This window comes from Xiphophorus hellerii, chromosome 4, assembly GCF_003331165.1.
Source record: "Xiphophorus hellerii strain 12219 chromosome 4, Xiphophorus_hellerii-4.1, whole genome shotgun sequence".
Taxonomy (NCBI): domain Eukaryota; kingdom Metazoa; phylum Chordata; class Actinopteri; order Cyprinodontiformes; family Poeciliidae; genus Xiphophorus; species Xiphophorus hellerii.
This window is the reverse complement of record NC_045675.1, coordinates 34,782,459-34,804,835: the sequence shown is the minus strand read 5'-3', so window position 1 is coordinate 34,804,835 and position 22,377 is coordinate 34,782,459. Positions and strand designations below refer to the sequence as shown.

The 22,377-nt window shown below is 37.7% G+C and overlaps 1 protein-coding gene and 1 long non-coding RNA gene across 6 annotated transcripts in view; both read right to left on the bottom strand.

The window, feature by feature from the left end:
• Positions 1-22,377, bottom strand: part of cemip (cell migration inducing hyaluronidase 1) — a 214,942-nt gene that overhangs the window by 165,806 nt on the left and 26,759 nt on the right. For 4 of the 5 annotated variants that reach the window (XM_032561532.1, XM_032561533.1, XM_032561535.1 and 1 more), the window contains 2 exons: positions 20,671-20,850; positions 1,327-1,397 (listed from right to left, as the gene is read on the bottom strand). In XM_032561532.1, the coding sequence (XP_032417423.1) occupies positions 1,327-1,397; positions 20,671-20,850 (251 nt within the window). The remainder of the gene's footprint in view (positions 1-1,326; positions 1,398-20,670; positions 20,851-22,377) is intronic. The other variant, XM_032561534.1, reaches the window with a different exon arrangement.
• Positions 2,806-4,934, bottom strand: LOC116719141 (uncharacterized). Its single transcript, XR_004339096.1, has 2 exons — positions 4,030-4,934; positions 2,806-3,497 (listed from the first exon to the last, which is right to left on the bottom strand). It is a non-coding gene; the product is annotated as an uncharacterized LOC116719141 (long non-coding RNA).

Here is a 22,377-nt window from a genome sequence, read left to right as displayed (position 1 = left end):
GAGCAAACATCACTGCCACTGCAACCATCCCAAGGAGAACCACCATCAAGCCTAGTTACACTGTCAGCGACCCTACATCCAAAAAGGGATGTAACCCCCCTCCCCCCCCCCCCACCTCCCCAGAACACACACTGCAACCCCTAGTCCCCAAAACCATATGTTCGTATGTATGTAGGGGCACAGTAAAAAGCACCAACCCCAGGTGAAGCAGCACCACAAAGGAACACCACAATCTACCACACAGTGGAGGGCAAGGTGCAGCAAGAAGTGCCCAATGCAAAAGCCATGTACAAAGTTCACACTACGAAAAAACATCCCCACAAGCTCAACAAAGCCATCCTACGAAAGCTCACAACTGTAAAAAGAAGACCCACAAAACCCAGAAAGCTGGGTGACATGCTTGTCATGGTATGGTATGCTTGTCACCCAGAAAGCAGCTGGAAGGGGTCCTGTGAAAAAACCTATACCAAAGCCCATATAGGGCAAAAAGCTCAAAGAACCAAAATCAAAACCCACCAAGAAGCTGAGTGTACTCCATACAGAACAAACAACTTGGCCCAGCCATTCTACACAAACCACACAGACTATCTGACAATGTCTCAAAACAAAACTGCATATGGAAACTAGTTTAAATGGAGTGAAACACTATTTCCTTCTGTACATCATGGTCTTTAGGTGTCTCATTAAAATGTTTTGTAAATTTAGATTCTCTTAAAAGCTGCAGTTTATAAAAAAATTTAAAAAAACATAAAAAAATGTTTTTTACATTTTTGTTGGAACTGTCAGTGTTTCATGATAGTATGGTATAAAAAATTAACTCCTCCACTTCCTCCCAATACTAATATTGTCATCCGTAGAAATACACTGATCCTGCTCAAAAACAACATACCAGAGCTCTGAGGATGGTCTCATCATTGTCAATCATGTACGAGCTCTATGTGCAAATGGCGGAAAAACAATTTACCTTTACAGAAGAACTAGCCTAGCCTGAGCAATCATGACAAGCTCTACAGTTGGGAAGACTATGTAGCATAGCAGAGAGCAAGGGGGAGGAATGAGCAACATGTACACACACATGATTGACAGTGCTAAAAACCTCCTCCTGGCTCTGATAGTGTGTTTCTGACCAAGTGTTGTATTTCTGCACTGGGAAAAAGCAGAGGAGGTTGCCATATTATTATTACAACATAGCTGTAGTTTTAACAAATGTAAAAACAGTTGCTTACTGACCTTGCTGTATGGCTGTAAAAAAGATTTTTTACTCAATTTCTTTCACTTTGATCATGAGCTACAGAAATGAGGCATACATTTTAAATTGATTCCTACCTTTATAGACTGTGTGATCCTCCACAGCAGAAGAAGGGTGACCTTTTTTGACAATAAAGGTCCAAGGATCTCTGTAAAAAACATAAAGAAAGAACAAATAAGCCAAAATACAAGAAATTACAATAAATATCCAAGTAAAATGCACTTAATGCACATAAAGACATGTGGGTAGAGGTCAACAAAAGTGTATACACATGCATGTTTATGGAGAGGTATGGGGAACATTTTCTGCCTTTTAGTTGAGAAGAGACTGCACATGCACAGACAAGGTCATTGACAAGGATGATGGTGTGACAGAATTTTTCTTAAACCGAGTTAAAATGAAAATTGTGCATACTTTTCAATGAAGTTTATCCTTGTGGTTTCACCAAGTTATAGCATCTGTTTCTCTCCCTCAGTCCACTAAAGTTCAGTGGGAATCACAGAAAACTCCATGATAAAGGCTCACAAAACAGAAGCTCACAACAAGGGATAGAAGTTAAAACCTTCTAAAATATATACATTTCCTGCTAGATAAGCCAGACAAGCATATGAAAGATTTTGTCTACACCTTTCAAGGCCTGTTGATAGTCAAGGCTGGAGGGTGGAGTTATAGAGCCTGATGTAAAGTAAACAATTGAATTTCACAGAACCAGCAGCATGGATGTCATGCATGTTAGGTCTGTTTGATTTCTATACCTTTACTTAGTTCTGCATGAGGAGCAGGGTTTCCCCCAGAAAACTTGCTAAGCCCGGTGGTCGGGGCGAAAACGTGGTCCACTGGCGGTCCACCGTGTTTTTGTATTAAAAGATATCAAGTAGACAGGAAATGTAAAATTATTACTGGGTAATTATATGTTACGGGAAAACATTGCCAGTGAAATCCTATTTAAACCCAAAACAAATTGAAAAAACACAATTAAAATGAATATCAATTATTTGCACTTCTATTTAATCCAAATTAAGTCAGTGGTTCCATCATGCCCCCAGGCCTTCAGGGGCCCCATAAATGCTAATATTTTAACACAGATCACAGATATATAAATGTAGCATTTATTTATTGAGCTCAAAGTTATTGAAATCAAAGTTAGCAGCATTGATAAATGCTGCTAACTTTGATTTAATAGCTTCAGCATACATTAATTAAAATATTTGGTAACACTTTATTTGACAGGGTGTGAAAAGACTGTCATAACACTGTCATAAACATGACATAACACCTGTCATGAACATGAGAAAGTCTTCATGAACATTTATGACTGTTGTTATAAAGTGTCATTCGGTAAATCTTGACACTTTTAATACAAAGTTGACATTATTCAAAATTGTCTTCATTATAACAACTTGACATTAACCAAGAATCATCATATGTCATAAATATGTCATAATAGTTGTCATAATAATGTCATTAAGTGTTATTACACTGTCAACCAAAACAGTAACAAAACAGTAATTGACATGTCCCCTACCTGAAAAAAACGAAACAAGTAGGACCAATAATAAAGATTTCATTAAGCTTTATTACACTGTAAATTGATTTAATATCAAAGGGATCTTTTACATCAAGTGGAACAAGTAGCAACAGTTATGAAGATGTCATTAAGTGTTATTACAGTGTCAAATACTATATTAACAGTCATTAATATTATCTCTTACCTCAAGTAAAGTGAAACTAGTAGCAACAATTATAAAGATGTCGTTCAGTGTTATTAGTGTCAAATGATATGCTAACAAAGTCATTGATATTAAGTCTCAGGTGAAGTGGGACACACTGAACTACTTATAACTACCATCATAGTTGTAGAACAAACCCTTTGTACATTGGAATAAAACTTGTTCTTCAAACAGAAGGTTTAACTTCTGGTCAGTATATTGTAACTCTGAAACACTGATTGAAAAACTAAAACAGAATTACTTATTCTTTAACTTAAGAAAATAGGTTCTTTCAACAGTCAGCCATCTACTTCGTTATAGCCTTCCTGTAATGCTCTGAAAACAGGGAGATCTTCTTGTTGTCTTCATTTCCTGGAAGCAGCTCTTTGAAGGTGTCCAGAATGCTCAGAAATTATAGCTGTTCTTGCAGTAATTGTGGTCAATGTTAATCATGGTGAAAGCCTTTTCATGAATTCTAACTTGGTGAATCTCTTCTGGACAATCTCATAGTGGGTGATGACTCAATTCATTGTGGTCACCTAAAAAAGAACAAAAACAAATAAACAAAAAACAATGTGATTTTAATTCAGCATTTATTTAAATACCATTCCAAAAATGTCCCTTGCTGTCAGAATGGCAGACAAATGTCGAGTTAACATGAATGGTTGTTATAAAGTGCAATACAATTATTTCTTAATACAAGTAGCATAATGACTAGAGCTGAACAAAATTATTCTGATCAAATATTTGTTTGGCAGAAGTTCATACAGACCGCCACTGTTGTTATTCAGAATGCATCATTTAATGTATAATTTTAGGTACATGAGTGGATCTTTTCACTTAATGAGCATTCAGAATTGTTTCCAACCAGATACTCTGGCTTATGGATGTTTGCAAGAAGTTTATTAATAAATAAATATATTAAACACCAGTTTTACATTTGACAACAATTAGTTGTCTAAAACGTAACTTATTAACTCAGTTGGTGGATGTTGATTCCTGTTTCCCCTTCCCCACAGACCTGTCCACTCCAACCCACCTGGAGAAAGTAGTAACACAAAAATGACGTACCTAATTTTCTTGGGGAATATTTCATCTCCTCTTTGGTCAAACAATGACTTCTTTCTCTGGTGCCTGGTCCTCATTATCATCCTCCACACCATAGCATGTCTTCATTAGCCCCCCCCCCCATGTCTCCTTAGGCTAAAATTGTTCTTCATGTGGCCAAAGTCGGCAAAGCAAAGAACACAAGCACCATGTCACATCAGCCAACTTGCTAAATAATTCACATAAATGATAACTTTGACTAACATATTAGCTTTTAATTTGCTAGATTAAAATTGGAGAGAAAAAATCTATTTGTCTGCCTCTAAAATATGTTTAAGATTAAGCGCTAACCTTACAGTTATGGAGTTTAATAACTTTAGCTGACATTAGCTTACAGAAAGGTAGGATTGGATTGAATTGTCCATAGTTAACATTATAAAGAAAGAGAACATAGTCAATGTTATTTTCTCAAAGAAAATGTGAAGTTAATAAGACACATACCTCATATACTTTATACTATTAGGTGACAAACTTCAGCTTCTTTGTAAACAGGAGGTCTGGCTGTTAAAATGTTACCACTTGTGTTAGGTTGGCCCCACAAGATGGAAGATTTCTTCTTCACCAACACACTGCACGCCTGTTCGTGCACTGCTGCCTCTCACTGGTGGAGATGGTTTATTGCACTACTTAAAACAGCCTTAAAGAATGTTTCAAATGCAAAGTTCATAAGTGCTATGTAGACATCTTGCTGTAAAACTTTAGGATCAATTAAATTAAGTAATTTAAGACTAAACAAAATGGCAGAGCAATATAATATTACCACATAAAGCTTCATAATTTTTTAATTTAATCGGTAATACTATTATATCAAATTTATGTCAGATCATGATTTCTTGGTTACTGTCAAGTTGTCATAACAAAGACAATTTTGTCTAGGTTAATGACAAGTTGTTATAAAAAATACATTTTGAATAATGTCAACGTTGTATTAAAAGTGTCAAGATTTACCGAATGACACTTTATGACAACAGTCATAAATATTCATGAAGACTGTTTCATGTTCATGACAGATGTTATGTCATGTTTATGACAATGTCATGACAGTCTTATTCACACCCCATCTAATAAATGTTACCAAGTATTTTTAATCTAGTCACCCTCTCCTAGATTTCACTAAATCTAACACAGAAGCTGTAAGAGGTGCTGATGTTTTTAGCAGCAAGAGGGGCTCCTAAGTCAAATTTTGTTCAAGGCCCCATATAGCTTTGAATCGGCCCTGCATGATGCGCTAAATCCGCTGCACTGCGCAGAGATGCGCAACAAGCAGGAGATTTAATTAAATGCTGCTAATGTGGCTTTAGTAACTCTTCCATTGTGTGTTTTTTGAGTTTTTAAATACACAGAAACTGTTGTGGTTGCCCAACACTAAAGGAACAAGTTTTTCTAATCTTCTCGCCACCTCATCAACTCTGGCTGACTAAGTAGACAAAGCATTTGATACGGTTTGATGCATCTAGTAACCAGAAAAATAGTACTAAACATAATAATAAAATAATATAAAGCCAGTGAGATGCATGATTACTAGGAGAGCATGGAAGCTCCTCACCTGAACTGGCATGGTGAATAGTTAGTGCTGGTTTGTTAACCACTAACACACTGGCCAACCGGGACAATACATAAACTTTACAGGGAAATGGAAACCCTAGGCAGTGTTTTGAGATGTAAACGCTGCATATAATTCTGTGTTCACAAAGAGAAATCATTCTCACCACTCCCTCAACGTGCAGCTCTGAAAGCATGACTACAAGTTATTCCTGCGGTTCACATTGAACTGCACAACCAGAGCTAATGCAGCGGGGTTCAAACTTTTATCTTGATGTAGAGTTCTTTAAAGAAACATAAACATCCATGCAGGTCATCCTGTGTCCAGTTTGAGTGAAAGGAGGTGCTCGTGATCTGCGCTGAGATCAAGCAGCGGCAGCGTGGGCTTCAATGCACAGAGGCGCCAGCTGTGTGATTGGTCCGCTATCCCGGCTTTAAATGCATAAACTATAAACTTTTGGAAATAAATTTGCTCACCCAGTGAAATGATCAGATCAACACACGCTTGCAATATGGCATTAACTTAAAAAAAAAAAAAAAAGTATTTATTTTCTTTTGCATTAATTTTTCTAACAACAACAAAAACAAAAAAAACTGCTTGGCCTGGCGCAGTTGCTAGTAAAGCATGGCGGGCTGCCAGGCTTATAATACACTGGGGGAAACCCTGGAGGAGTTGATAGAGTTCCTTAGAAAGAATGGAATGCAGAAGTCATGTGGGTCATGGAGCTTCAGTTCCAAACAGCAGTTCCAGCACTGAACATTACTCATTCTCAGTGTTTCATTAGTGTTTCTCCGGTAAGTTGATGAAAATATAATATTTTCTTGCTATTGTGAAGTGTCAACTGACTGTGCTGTACCGTAATTTATCAACAGTGATATTTTATGTCGCCAGTTTTTGTTAATGAAGCATTAACAAAGCTGCAGTTAAAATACAGCTAGCAAGAGTTTTCTTGCTAGCTGTATTTTAACTGCAGCTTCTTCAAGCTGACAGCTTTAAAGGTTTTTTGGGGGTGGGGGGTTCAATCTGTCTAATTCAGCGTTTTGCAATATTCATTGCAGCTTAACTGTTGAAAGTGATAATTTTCTCATGTTTATGGTAATTCAGGTTACTGAACTGTCTCAACTAGGAAATATTTTCTCTTTTTTTCTGCAAAATCGATGTGGGTAATTTAGTTTAAGCTATTTCCTTCATCTGAGACGGCTGCATAAATGGGGACATTATCATTAAGGATAAAGTGATTGTAAAGATGAGTAATTTTGAAAATATATTTTCCAGGTAAACCACACAAGAATGATTTCAGTGAATTAAAGCATGATGCAAACAAAGCATTACAAAGGTAAGATCGTCTCTGTCCTACAAAAGCACTGAATCAAAAATGATTGAACACCATACATTTAACACCTAAACCTTTATAAAAATTTTATTGCAGGACAGTTGATTAATTTGCTTTGTATCATTTATATTATTAATGTCCAGGACCTCTGCCAGAAAACTGTTGCCATCCTCCTGACACTGTAGCTGTCTGAGTTGACTGTCAGAAGAAACTGCCCAAGAGAGATTTTCCTATGTAAGCTGCTCTCAATGTTTTTGAGGATGATTTTGCTTCCTGACAATATAAAAACATACAGGTGCTGTTGCTCCTGTATGACCAGCCAAAGTCACATCTCCAAAAAGCTTCCCTGTTCCTAGATAAGACTTAATCCAGAGTTAGCACACATTCTCTGTTCACCTCTGTCAGACTGTTATCTTTAGTCTGAGCATGTGGAGAACCTCTCCTGACCCACTTTGGTGCAGTTGATATCTGTTTTTAAAGTGGTTTATAAATAAAATTGACATTGATATTGACCTGGTTCCAGCTTAATGTGCTGCAGTCTTCTTTGCTGCGTTCTGCTGTCTGGGAGCAGAATACTCATGGACTTGAAGAACCATATAGCTTGTTGACCTCATAGAAAAACTGCACTGTATGACCTTTTTCAATGTGCATTTGCCCCATCTAAGGTTAAACCTATTTGTACGACTGCATTATTTTTCTTGTCTCAAGTTCTCCTATCCTCCTTGTGAAATTTTGCATATAATAAACAGTATAAATGAAAATAAAGTACTTTATTAAAGCTTCCCATTTTACATACTTTATAATTTGTTTGATAACATATACATTTATTTTGTCATCTAATATTTTTAAAGCGAAACAGTTTCATTTAAGCATTTTAATCAATAAAGTACAGTTTTATAACAGTTGTCTGGCTACAAGTACAAATAACTCTGGTGTAGACCCCAAATACTCACTTCTTATTAGGAAAACATAGATTAATTCTTCTGCAACAGAAAATAAGAATTTGTTCCAGGTCTTCAGCCAAAACATCTACAGCTATACATTTCCCTCAGTTATTTTAAATCTCTTTAATCTGACTAATGTAATTTAACTCTGCATTAAACTATTTTTCCATCTTTAATATCTGGATTTTTTTTTTAGAATATTTAAATTTCTTTGTAGATCTGAAGGTAAGCTGGAGTAAAGCTAACTGCTGGCACAGACATAAGGTATACCATTCTCATGCTAACAAACAAAGGACATCAGAAACAACCCTAATAGGTATTACTCCTGTGTTTTCCTATTTACATGCATAATATTATTATAAAACTCTTTAAATATACCTATCAGTGTATTGCATAGACACTTCGATATGTTCTGTAACCTAAATATATTCTACTGTGTTAGCAGTGTCGTTTCCCTATAATTTATCACGTATCACCTCTAAACTGGTACAAATGTCCCTGCTGCATCTAAAATGCTTTGATAAAATACATAGTAAAGTAATCAATTAACTATTGCTCAAAAATAACTGAAAGTCATGGGAGAAAGGAAGAAAAGTCATTTATTTGTGCTACATCACACCAGAAGCCATTCAAACTGACTGACAACATTGAGATCTTGGGAACTATTGAGAGCTACATGAACCACATGACCATGCATCAGCGGGTTCAAAGAGTGTCGCAACTCTCTCTCTCCGTCTTTACCAAACTTTCCATAAATTTAATTGCAGTGTAACGGTTGAAATTTTAACAAAATTAGCGACTTAAGTGAGGTTTTGTATGTCTCATTCCAAAAACTACATAGCTACAAAAAATACATAACTATAATGTACACATAAGTCTCAACTGATAAATTCCAATACATTAACATTTTTGTGGCTATTCTGTAATTCCACTCAATTGAGATGACACCAGAGCTTGCTTATTTAGCACCAGTGTGAAAAGAGCAGGCGGCAAGAGTCATTTACTAGGAATCTGTCTGTCACCACATAATTGCTCCCATCCATTTATTTTGTCTTCATCAATACTGGAAACATAACAATAACCTCTTTCTGTCCCTACGTCAGTTATGAAACCCCCTTAATTCTTCCTGCATTATGTATAATATATCAAATGGTTGTTAAGCTAACCACAAGGCATTGGCTTCTAACACAAGATCATCTTATCTCAATCAAACGGTTTGCTACAGACATTGCAAGAAGTATGCAATGTAAATTTAAGCAAGGTTGTGATGTTTTCTACAAGATCCAATTTTTGAAAGTGTTTCTTATTTTATAACAAAAAAAATATTTAGGTTTTGTCCCTTCAGTTATCAACAAACTAAAAATATGGTGGAAAATCTGTCATAGATGACCTGGGTACAGGAGATCGATACGGCTTGAGGCGGTCGTAGTGAACAACTTTGGGTTTAGCTCTGGGATCAAATTGGTCTAACACCTCATCAACACCAGTGTCTGCCTCAAAATTCAGCTGTTTTAAAAGTTTGAAAGGACCAGTCCGTCAAGGAGCCAACTTATGCCTTGACAAAGAGGGGATGTCAACCCACACTAAATCCCCAGGATCATAAGCTTCATGTCTCACTTGCCTGTCATAATAGCACTTCTGTTGTCAGGCAGCGGCAGCAATGTTAATAGCTGTAGTGTGAAAAGCAGAACAGTTTGTTTAGAACACTAGCAGCACACCAATTAGGTGCACCGGTGGGTGTTTGCCTATTGTTAGTGGGAGCACTAAGGAAAAAGATAGTCTGGTACACGAGCCTCCCTACCATGAACCAAAAAGAATGGGGTGAAATTTGTAGTGGCGTGTACACGAGAGTTGTATGCAAACTCAACCTGTTTCATGTGTTCATTCCCTATTTGAAGCAACCGGAATGCGTTACCTGTTGAAGCTCCCGGTTCAATGTGGCTGGCCTGTCGTCCTCTAACATGGAGAATGAGATGTACAATATCACACGGAGATAGCAACCGCCGACGCTATACTGAAGTAACGGCTAGCTCGTGCCAATAAAAAGTCAGACAAACCGTGAAAAGAGTCCCAAACTATCCCAGCGCTGCCACCAGTATAAGACTCGTGGGTGTCCAGATACTGATTCTCCTTTGAAGAATAATCCACAGACATGATTGAGCTCTTTCTCATGGTCGAACATTTAATTTCTTTTTAAGTTGCTCAACCAGCCCTCAACAAACTCCCCGAAACTTCTTAATTTCCAGTGACGCCATGTTGTAAACTGCAGGAAAAAAGGTTGCTCTGAAAAACACGACCGAAACTAGCATTAGTATCAGGTAAAAAAAACAACAGAACATAAGGAAAATACCCTCATAAAGAGATCTAGAATACACATGGAAAATATGGTTGAAAGAGTATGGGACACAGCCACAAAGCAAAACACTCAGAGCCACAAAATGAGGACCTACGAGCTACGGGGACTATAAAAAGAACATCCTGAAGGGGTAGGAGACAACAAGAGAGCACTGGCTTCACTCGAAACGAGCATTAAGGAGTTCAGAACAGCAAAATTTTCTTGGAGCAGAAAGTAACTCACATGAAGGAAAGAGTGGGGAATACTGAAGAAAAGATGACACGTATGGAGCGGGCTGCAACATTTCTACTCCGGGAAATTACCAAACGTTCAGAGAAATGCAACAACTTGGAGTTGAGGATGAGGGGTAACAATATACAAATTCATGACATTCCAGAAGTGGCGAAAACAAATGACACCATCACCTTCATAAAGCCAATTTATTAAATCCCAGACTCAAATCACAGATGGGATGGACTTGTGCATTGAAAGAGCACAATGCTCACTGGTGAATAAACCAAAGGACAGCAAGCCTCCCTCCACCCCCTTCAAGAGTGATCATCATACACTTTCTGGATTATAAGGTGAAGGAACACGTGATAACACAGGCCTGGAAACAAAGGATCTGCTATGAAGGACAGACTGTTTATTTCAATCAAGACTACACAACGGGGATTCAGCAGAAAAGGAAGCAGGTGAGGGAAGTCATCAAACAGCTGAAGGAGAAAAATGTGAATGCGCAGTATCCCTATCTGGCCCAACTCAAAGTGTTTCTGCACACAGGAACAAAGACATTCATCACAGTGGAGGAAGTAGTACATATGCTGAAGGAGATGAGCATCAATGTGAAGAAGAACAGACTAGAGAGAATCCACCATGTGATGGCGCAGACGACAAAGGTGACCAGACATTGGGGCATGCAGAGGGAGCCTGGAATCACAGAGGCGGACCTGAGGGTCCTCCTGGAGTAATGACGTCATCCAAATCAGTATCATGACAACGTTTAACATCTGTATGTATGTGTGCGTTATTTAAAAAGGTAGTTGTTAACCCTCTATGGCATGGCGTTGCCCTCAGGCAACAAACCACATAGCTGTACCTCACATTGCTCCTTTATTTTATTTTTTGGGGGGCATGATTTTTGACATATTTTTGTCCAAAAAATAGTTCTTTTATGAATATAGTTTTTGTTTGATTTGTATTTCATTTCTCATAATCAGTGTAGACAATCTTGGTGTTCTAGACCAATGTTACCCTGAGGCAACAAACCCAAATCTGGTTCCAGGAGGTGTCAGAGTCCGATTTTATGATTGACATGTAATTAGGGACCACCAAGCTCCCAAAGAATGCAGGAAAATATTTCTTCCCCACAAAAATAAAAAGTCATGCCATAGAGGGTTAAATAACTTACCAAATTACAAGAAAATTATGTTCGTTAGAGAGTAGTATCTAGGAATTCGAGTTTTTAAGGTTTTAGACAACTATTAGGAAGTTAATGCACACAGTGCTTTTCCATCAGTGAGCAGCCCACAGCTCTCTGACTTTGGGAGTCTTGGAAGACTTATATTCAAGTTTCAGACCAATTTGAGGGTTCCTGTACCAAAAAGTGTGCTTATAAGAGGCCGATCGATCGGCCACTGATCATAATCAGCCTATTTCCGTGAAAAATTGTATGATCAGTGATTGCTGATCACCAAAACGATCACTTTTATCTCACTTCGCAGCCTGGGTGTGCAGCTCATCTCCTCTTTCCTTCACACTTCGCAAGAGCGCAGCAACAAATCCTGTCATGTGGAACTTTAACGCTCAGTGAATGGGGAAGTTTGCGTGTTGCAGCGGAAAATTACCTCGGGAGTGAAGCACGTCAAAATGCATCAACAAAACGAATATGGCATTTAAAAAACAAGCACTTGATGGAGTTCGGCTATATGGAGGCTTAATGTAGGAACAAAAGGGCATTCGGAGCGTCCGGTAAAGCCGCGCTCAACTACCAACATTCACCCGGTTTAGCATCACGGTCGGAAAGCTAAGCAAATAAACCAAAAAATAATTCAAGTCTTCGAGCTGGCGGTGTAAGACACTGGTTCCGACCGCTGCTATGCGCTACTGGTAGTATTATTTCACAGACAGAGCGCCACTCAACCTCCACCCAGCAGTGAACTCCCACACCGAATGTCTGCTTAAAGCTGCAGCATATAACTTAAGCAAAAAAAAAAAGATTTTAGATATGCATTAAAACCTTTGCCATCCTAACATAAGACAGATAATCTCTGAAAAATAATCAATCTCCTCTGCCACCTCCCTGTGTTCTGCAGAATTACTCAGCTCAGTCAGAAACAGCCAATCAGAACCAGCATTAATCAGCTAGTCATGTTATCAGGAAGTTTTGTTTTAATTACTCAGGATTGTTTATTTTAATGCAACCTGCATATGACTTTGAATGAATATCTCCTTTATTACTTGACATTATTTGATATAGGCAGATTTATTTGACTAATAATTTATGAAACTGAGAGCCTTACTGTTAAATATTATTTTACTGATTGCAGGTTTTTCTGTTGTCCTTTTGACTGAATATTGTTTCTGCAAGTATTTTGCATGTTTATGTCTAAATTAGGTGAATTTATTGCTAGATATTTTTTTAATTTTGCCAGATCACTTAGTATCATTTCTACCTAAGACGAAAAATTAATAGTCAATCCAGGCGATCTGCAAAGATCGGTGATTGGCAGATTGGAATCGGCAGCAAAAAACCTGATCGGAGCATCCCTAGTGCTTATATTTAATTTCGGTTTCTCCTTTTCCTTTGAGGTTACGTTTTGTGTAGCTTTTTTATCAAAGAGGTGACTGATTCAACACAACTCCAGATTTGGCATATCACAATAAACAATAAATCAATTAATAAATCAATAAATGAAAGTTATCGACCTCCTTTTAATTTATCGGCTTTATTGTTTCTTCCTGCTTTTTTCTCTTTCTATTGATGACACTGAATGAAAAAAGGCTCAACTCCGGTGCTCTCCACTGACCCCTACCTTACTCATTTCCTTAGTGTAATGCCCAGTGCACACTACACGATTTTAGAATTGTCGGCCGATTGTCGGCCCATTTTCAAAACTTGAGAGACCACACACTAGCAGACAAAAACAATCATAGGTATAACGGCAAGAGCAACACACCACAAACAAACCGATCACCAACATTCAGATTTCAGACAGAAAATCCCCTAAAGCCCACTATATCACACGTGAATTTAGAGTAAACAAACACGGCTGATGACATAGAAGCAATAGCGATAGTTTGTGAGCTTATTAAACTCATAAATAAACTCCTCCATACTGAGCAGCTCTCTGATAGCAGACAGCATGTCCGCGGTCCACAGCTGAATGCTAAATGTTGTTTGCAGTTTTCAGTTATATAAATCAAGAATCAATCAATGAATGCGGTCAGCTGTCAATCAAATGGTTTCAGGGCTGTGACATGCTAGGTACTGCTAGTGCTACCCCTGAAGTAAATACGAAAATCTGAGAACAGCCGGGCTGAGCTGCACCGGATTTGCTAATGTAAAACAAATTTGGCCAAGGCGGACTGAGACTGTACTAGAGGCAGTCTAGTGGAAAAGTGCCTTTAGATAACTTATCCTTTGGGCTGGCCCTCGTGTGTACTTAAGGAATTTTGGGAAAATGTTGCTTGTATTGCTATTTAAGTAACATAAGCTTACATACTTTACATACTGACACTCTTTGTGAAACACCCAAACTATTTATATCTACAGACTGGAATATGTAAGGACATGTAAAAATAGTTTGAGATTAATTGTGTGCTTGGACCAATTCTCTTTACTATGTCTCCATTTGGAAAAATCATCAGACAGCATAGAATGCATGTTCACTGTTATGCTGATGATCAGTGGTAGAGAAAGTACTAAAACAGTGTACTCAAGTAAAAGCATAAGTAAACAGACAAAAATGTACTCTAGTAAAAGTACCAAAATATTTTTTTACTTGAGTAAAAGTAAAAAAGTACTGACTTTTAAAAATACTTAAGTATTAAAAGTAAAAGGTATTTGCTGAATCGCTAATGCAATGTCAGTAAGTGCACCTATCATTTAATTTTAATACATGAGTAATGTCATTTAATGAACAATGCTGCAGATAAAGCATGTTTTTATTGTGTTTACTCTCTGTGACAGCTTAGAGGCCGTTTACATGCAACCAAGGAAGAGGAGTCGTACTTGGAATAGTCATGTAGCTGTGTTGTAGTCAACACTTACATCCCACAAGTACCAGGATGTGTCATCTAAATGTCGCAGCTAAAATGAAACAAGAAAAAATTTGTTCATGTCTAATTTTGATGAATTTGTCTGAATTGTTGCCTCAGCTTATCGTAACCTGACATCAAGTCAAGACCAAGACCAGCGCCCTAAGCTACATGACAGAATAAAATGTGAAATATGATCAAAGTTGCTTCAAAAATTGATCTGAAAGATCCACATTCCCATAAAATACCTTGATATTAAATACTTAGAGCTGAAATAAATTTAACCAATATCATTATCAATTCAAACTCTTCATTCTGCTTTGCTTCCATTTCTGTGCCACAATCTGCAGAGATCTCGTGCCAACCTCCAAAAAGATAACACCCTGGGCATTTGCCCATATAGGAACCCACCACTGTCTGTACCACTAAACATAGCAATTAAAACAATGGATTAACGGTAAACAAGACTCAACTATGAACACTGACCAAGAAGCAACAAGCAAGAAGTAACCAACCAAAAGGAGCACTGTGACTGCGCTCACTCTCTGTCCTGCAGTAACATCTGCCACCATGACAGGTGACCAAAACAATCAAAGAACAATGAGCATTATCTGTGTGCTCCTATGTTCTTGTTTTATTTATTCACCAATTAATTAAATCTATATATATTTTAATTAAATAGAATAATAATAGCCACTGCAGTGTACGCAGATCATTACAAGAACAAAGAACGGCTCTCAGTGAGGCTCCAGTCCTATCAGTCTTAGTAAAGAGCCATTCAGAAGAATCAGATCGTTCGTGAACGTCACATATTGCAGACTTTGGTCACAGCGTTGCTCCATACATTCGACACGTCAGTCAACACCTCCGCACAATGGACCTTACCAGAGGGGCCGCTTTTCATTGGCTGATGCCCCATCTTTTACGTTGCCAGTAATGGTGAAATTAATAGTAAATAATAAAGACTTTGTGGTACTATATTCTCGTTTAGTGACGTAATTATATTGGTTGTGTTACTACCACCCCCCGCCACTAGCAGGCCCGAAAAGATGCAACTAAGGAGCAGATTTAGAAGTACACAGAAAGCTACAGAATTTGCTAAAAACTGTGAGCTGCGCTGAAGTAAATAAAAGAGAGAAATTCAAATACATGCTGAGAGTGAAACTACTTCCTAAAGATGAAGATATATCACAGATTTTTAAAAAAAACAAAAAACGGGAGACCGCAGATAATATAGGAAATAGCGCCCCCTTCACTTCTGGAGTGCAATGGTCCCATTTCCAAATAAGAAAATGTGTTTTGAACGTGCTCCCGAAACAAAAAGACAGAGTTTCTTTGATAAGTGGTAGTTTTCATTGCCTACCGACAGATAAGGAAACAAAAAGAATTTGGCTAAAAATTCTAAACTTGAAGATAGAACCCAGAATGCTTTATGTGTGCTTGTTTCATTGTGTGGATAAAAAGCCAACGGAAAAAAATCCGCATCTCTGAAGCAACTGAGTCAATGAAGTAGCTAAATATGCTAATGCGGGTTATTTGCAGTCATTTCTGCAAGTCACCATCCCTCCCCGCAATAGCTGTAGGTTGCAGTAAAACAATATCGTCACATTTAAGCTTTGATAGCTGATGTTCCCACATATTTTATAGTGTAAAAGCTCTGACGAACACCAGTTAGTGAGTTGCTAACATGTAAACAAATGGCGGTTCTGGTTTGCGGTTTCTAAAATTGTTTTTAGCAGTAAAAAATTAATGTTCCCCATCACAGACCAAAAAGCAAACATTTGCCCTGAACCCCCCTAGATCTGCATGAAATGGTTCGTTCCTGCTTGGAACGCTTGACAGTGACGGTGCTCAGCAGCAGTCAGTGTGGCAGTTACTATGCTGCTAAGAAAAATTATAAAATCAGGTTTTCAGAAAATAGAAAGAGGGAGAGAGAAAAATGTAAGAGTTTCAATTTGTAACCCAGTTTTTCCCCGAGAGGTGGGTAGACAGTGTGAGATTATCAACCATTCAGCATAGTTAGCTTAGCTACAGACTACTGTTTGCCTCCATTTCACTAACATTTAATGAATTAAGAAAAGAAATTACCAAGATATTCATATATTTAACCTGTCCCTTGAACCTTTTATCACATTTACCAACAGATGAGTCAGTCAGCAGCTGCTCTAAGCCACATCCCTCCTGACAAGCCTCTCCTAAGTGAAATTAAAGCTGTAGTATGTAACTTTTATAAAAATAAAAATACGTTTTTTTTACACATTTGTTAAGACTGTCATTATGTTGTGACAGTATGGCATGAGAGATAGTCTGTGAAAAATCTATTTCCTCTGCTTTCTCAAAGTGCTAGAAACAACCAGTCAGTGGCAGGAGACTGGCTGTCAATCACAATCTCATGTGGCTGTTCATTCTCCTCCCTCTTGCTCTGTGCTGTAGCTAGCATAGCCTGTTGTGAATGCTCAATCTAGTTAGCATAGCTACCAACGACAGCAGATAAACATTCTTCCTGTAATGATAAGTTGTTTTTCAACCATTAGCACATTTAGCAGTGAGTGAATGAGGTTGATTGACAGCACTAAGACCCTCCTACTGTTTCTGATTGGTTGTTTTGGTCGGAACGTTGCATTACTTTAGCCAGTAATAGTAGATCAGGGAGCAGGTGGAGGAGATTGATTGTTTTCACAGATTCTGTCTCATAAACTGTCACAACATGGTGACAGCTTTAAGAAATATGGAGAAAACATATTTTTATTAAAGTTATATACTGCAGCTTGAATAAAATGTAACTAAATAGCATTTTTTGAGAAGTCTGGATTGCTTCATGTATATTTTGCATGTTGCCTATGACTGTTGCACGTACATGTCAGTAATCTAAAACTAATAGAAAAAAATTAAGCTACCTTCTTGCACACTGTATGTGGACTGTTGGATGTAAAATTCATGAGCAGTAAATGTTGTGATAGTATCAGTATTGGTCCAAAGAAAGCAAGGCAGTTGCAAGCCTTTAAAATTGTGACGCTTTTGATGGGTCAAATAAACTCAAAAAATTGTAACAGCAGTTGCGCGGGGGGGGGGGGATTTTTTTTTTGTCATGTGGCCCAAGATTCCTGGCGGCGCCCCTGGACACATGTAAGTCAAGTACTGCTTGGATTTTACAGCGCCACATTAAGTCCCTGAACTTCACATTTTAATGAACAGATCAAAAAAGAACAATGTGACTTGGATGTAATGAGTAACACAATACTTTTGTAGAAATTTAGTGAAGTAGGAAGTACAGATACTTACTGTAAAATGTAGTGGAGTAAAAGTCGAAAGTATCCATGATTAAATCTTCTTAAGTACAAATACATGAAAATTGTACTTAAGTACAGTAACAAAGTACTTATACTTTGTTACTTCCCACCACTGCTGATGATACATAGCTATATCCATCCATAATTCTTGATGAATCCAATCCATCAGAACCTCTGAAAAAGAAACTGCTTAGTCAATGACTTGATCTAGATCAGGGGTCACCAACACGGTGCCCACAGGCACCAGGTCGCCCGAGGGGACCTTGTCTGTCGCCCGCAGAGCAAGTTCTAAAAATAGCCATTGTCATTAGGGAGCACTGCCAAAGAAATTATTTAATTAAATGTTTTTACATTGAAGTAGTAACATTTGTTTATACTTAGAGTTTAAAAAAAGGAAATGATAAAAATGTTTAAAATAAATTGCTTTATGTATAAAACTCTTTCCTACGGTTAAAGTTCAGAACTATGCGCAGACGCCTGCAGGATATTATCAGAGGGCAGCAGCATCTGCAGCTGTACATACTCTGTGAACCTTGAAATTTTCCTTTAAGTAAAAAAAGAAAAGAAAAGTTAAATATTTTTTTATTTAACCCTCTTTACTATTAACAAAATTATGGAGAAAAAAATATCTTTTGTGCCAAAACATCTTGCACGTAGCGCACATCTGTGTGAGTCTCTGGGGGTGAGCACCCAAAGCCTAAATCTTTTTGGTCAGTTTACTTTTGTTTATTTGGCGGCTTGGCTCCTTTTCTGTAAGATAAAAATGAATGACAAGAGTTTGAACCTCCCGTAGTTCTAAGAGCGGTCGTTTGGATCCCGGCTGAGCTTTTTACCGTGTGGGGTTCTGGCAGGTCGTCGGTTTATGAGCTTCTTTGATGTTTCCCGAACTGAGAGCTGATGGGTCACCTGTCGGCTGACATCTGCTGCTCTTCCTGAGCGTCGCGCTAAAACTGCGGGTTAAACAATTTAATCTAGTCGAATTTAATCTAGCCAGAATAGAGTAGAAATTAAGCTAATATTGTTGCTTCACCTTATCGTCCTCTGGACGTCTGACACCACCTGAACCTGCGATCAACACTCTCCTTTTTCCGTGAACCACAAGGGTAGGCTTCGCTTCAATGTCTTTATTATTCAGCATCGTCTGAAAAAAAAAAAAAACAAGTCCGCTGCTCTTATGGTTTAGGTTTGTGCTGATTTTTCCCATTGGGGAGTGGTTGTGCTCTTGCAGGTCAGGTGCAGTGATAGTTTTGTGCTGCCCTATGATCTGTCTGACCTTTTTTTTTTTTTGACATCTGCTGGTGTCAGCCATCGGGTGGCCCATGAGCTGTTCAGTTCGAACAGCCCACAAAAAAAGCTAGTAAACCAACGACCCGCCAGAACCGAACACTGTAAAAAGCTCAGGCAGTATCTTAGAACTACGGGAGGTTCAAACTCCACTCATTCATTTTTAGCTTACAGAAAAATGCCAAACCGTGAAATAAAAGCAAACTGACCAATAAGATTTAGGCTGTGGCGTGCCCCACCCCTCCCCTCACAGACTGTACACAGCTGTGTGTACAACATCTTTTGACACAAAAAGTCTGTTTTTTTCTTCACAATTTTGCTAATGGTAAAGAGGGTAAAGAATGGTAAATGTTCCTTTCTATTTAAAGGAAAATTTCAAGGTACTCAGTGTGTACAGCCGTACAGCTACAGGCGTTACTGCAGCAATCCATACTCTCAGTCACTTGTGGGCAATTTAGAATCACACAGAAAAGCTCCAAAAGGAAATCCCACACTTTGGGAACCACTGCTCTAACATTTGCAGCAAAGTAGAGTGGAGAAGGGACGCAAGCAGTTTGAATTGGGGTGTTCTGGAACAGCTGTGATCCACCTGCAAAGTTTGCAGTGGAGCCTAGCTGAATGAATTAGGATACTGGATGTCAAACTGACCACTTTTTTTCTTTGAACTTACGTTATTTGCTGTTATTTCAACTTAGAGAAAGATTACTGTTTTCTCTCAGCAATGTTTCTCTCCATAGAAGCTACACTTGATCTGGAGTTTTGTTTACCTATGGTACCTTCCTCGAGGTATCAACTGAAATAAAACTGCCATCAACTAATCATTCTCCCTGTACTGCTACTAATGTTTTATTTTCATAAACATAAAAAATAATCCTACATCAGTTCATCTGTTTCTTTTTTATGTTTCTGCTCAAATCCCCAATTGTTCGTGGCAGATGGCTGCTTATACTATCAACAATCTAATCCTGAATCTTAGCAAAATAAATTGTTGATTTCAGGATAAATCAGCAAAGTCACCCTCCTCCTTGTCAATGATGCTGCAGTGGAGAAGGTCAGCAGGTTAGCAGCATTAAATTCCTTTGACCTGGTCCCTCCAAACCTCTGAAGCGGTGGAGAGAGCTCACTCACATTTACACTTTTTCCGTTGGATGAGAAAATCCCATACCGTTTTGCACATCAGGAATTGGAATAAATACAAAGTCCTGTTAAAGCTCACTGTTTGCATTGACCCAAAAATTTGGATATAATGTGCATATCTGTCGATGAAACGGAGACAGCACAGATGGTCTGATGAAAATAAATTCAAAATAACTGCGAAAGCAGCATAGATTATGTAGTAAAGCACAGCCACTTGGATCTACTCAAATGAACTTGTGCATATACATACACATAAAGCAGTGTGTAGAGCTCCCTGTACATTTTGTGTTTGAAAGATCAAAGAGATATGTATGTAACTTTTTACCAACAGTCATTGAGTCTTGGGTTTCAAAATCAGTTGGAATTCTTGACAAACTATGTATTGTCTGATGATAAACTATAACTGATATTTTTTGACAGACATACAAACAAAATAAAAATTTTTAGAACTCTTTTAAACATCAACTTAAAAAGCTTACCGAAATCCTAGATTGCTTATGAAGATGCTGCCTAGCCTGGACAGGCTTTTTTTGGCTGAATCTTCCAAGTTGTTTGAACCTTCATCATTAACCATCATGCACAAGATGAGACCGGCCTTTACATCATCAACAAACTTTGCAAGGCGACAACTTTCCGTCTTCCCCTGGTATGTGTCAAACCTGCAACAGCAAGATTGTGGAAACAGATTAATAAGATGATAACAATAATAGTAATATGCAACAATATAAATTGTTGCATAAATTGTTGCATAAGTGTAGTCAGTGAGATGTATCTGTCAAATTTATCAAATAAAATAAAAGACCATGTGTCCATATTCGTATTTCACAAATTCCCCAGGTTGGAAGAAAATATGCAACACCCCTTCACCTCATTATAAGACAACATCATCTTATAGACTGCTGATATGATAGTAAGAATAACGAGAAATAAATTGCAGTGTAATCCCAGACATATAACTGCAAAACGTAATCATATGAATTACATGCTGCTCTCCAAATGAGAGAAACAAGGTACAACACATACAACAAGATATGCAATCTGAACTGGCTATTGACATTTCTATTCTTGCCTTTAGGCAATAAACATGTGACAGACATTGAGATTTTCCCTACCTATAGATACGCTGTCTTTGCCATTGTTATTCAGATTAGCAGATGCACTTTATTCATCTGCTGAGTAAAGAGCAGGAAAAACAAATGTACCTTCTTGGTGAACATCAATACAAACAGAAAGCAAACTAATAACAGGAGAGAAACTAAAGAGGACATAACAAAAAACCAAGAAAGTGTAATACTAATTAAAGGAAAGTAGATGGAAATGAACGAAGAACAAAATGCAAGAATTAACTAAGAAACTAAACTAATTACAGAGGAATAAACCTATGTGGCAAGGCCCTTCAAGCAATAATGAATAACTGGGACTATATGGCAAGAACAGATTGTTTTCAAATAAAAGTTAAGATAATATTGTTGACGTTTCATGGGTTTGTTGAGAATACATCTGGTAAGAACTATGTGTTACAGACCATACTAGAATACTATTAAGTTCTCTGTAAGGAACTTATCAGTTGTTTATGTTTTTAATTAGATTTTATTTTATGTATTTATTTCTTCAATATTATTTTTTTAATGTCAGTGTTAATGTCATGAGGCTTTTAAGTGACTCCATGACACTTTCAATTTGACTCATTAGGATTTGATTAAGAACCAGCTTTATTCTTTATAGATTAATAGTTTTGCAGAAATGACAAATCAATAGACAGGCCTATTTAAAATATCATTCATGTTTCTGTCCCATATGTGTATCGCATTAAAAGGATCTAGGGCTTCATGCATAAAATAGTTTTCACACTAAAACATGGCAAGTTTAGAAATGTGCGGTGCACAAAAAACTCCAGATGTATAAAGCCGTGCGCACGCACATAGCTGCAGACATTTCCTTTATGAATCCCAATTTGCGGGAAATGGAGCGCAGCTGCTGGTCCGCCCTGTCACCACATATGTAAATTAGTATAAATACCCGGAAGTCTGCCACCACATGAAGCAGTAACCATGGCAACGTCCTTGTTTGTAGCAGTATAAGTATTTATAATGATAATAATTAGATATCTTATTTAAAAGGTGCTTCAAGGGCACATGAGGTCACCTCACAAAAATAAAAATAATACATTTTAAAGAAAAAAAATC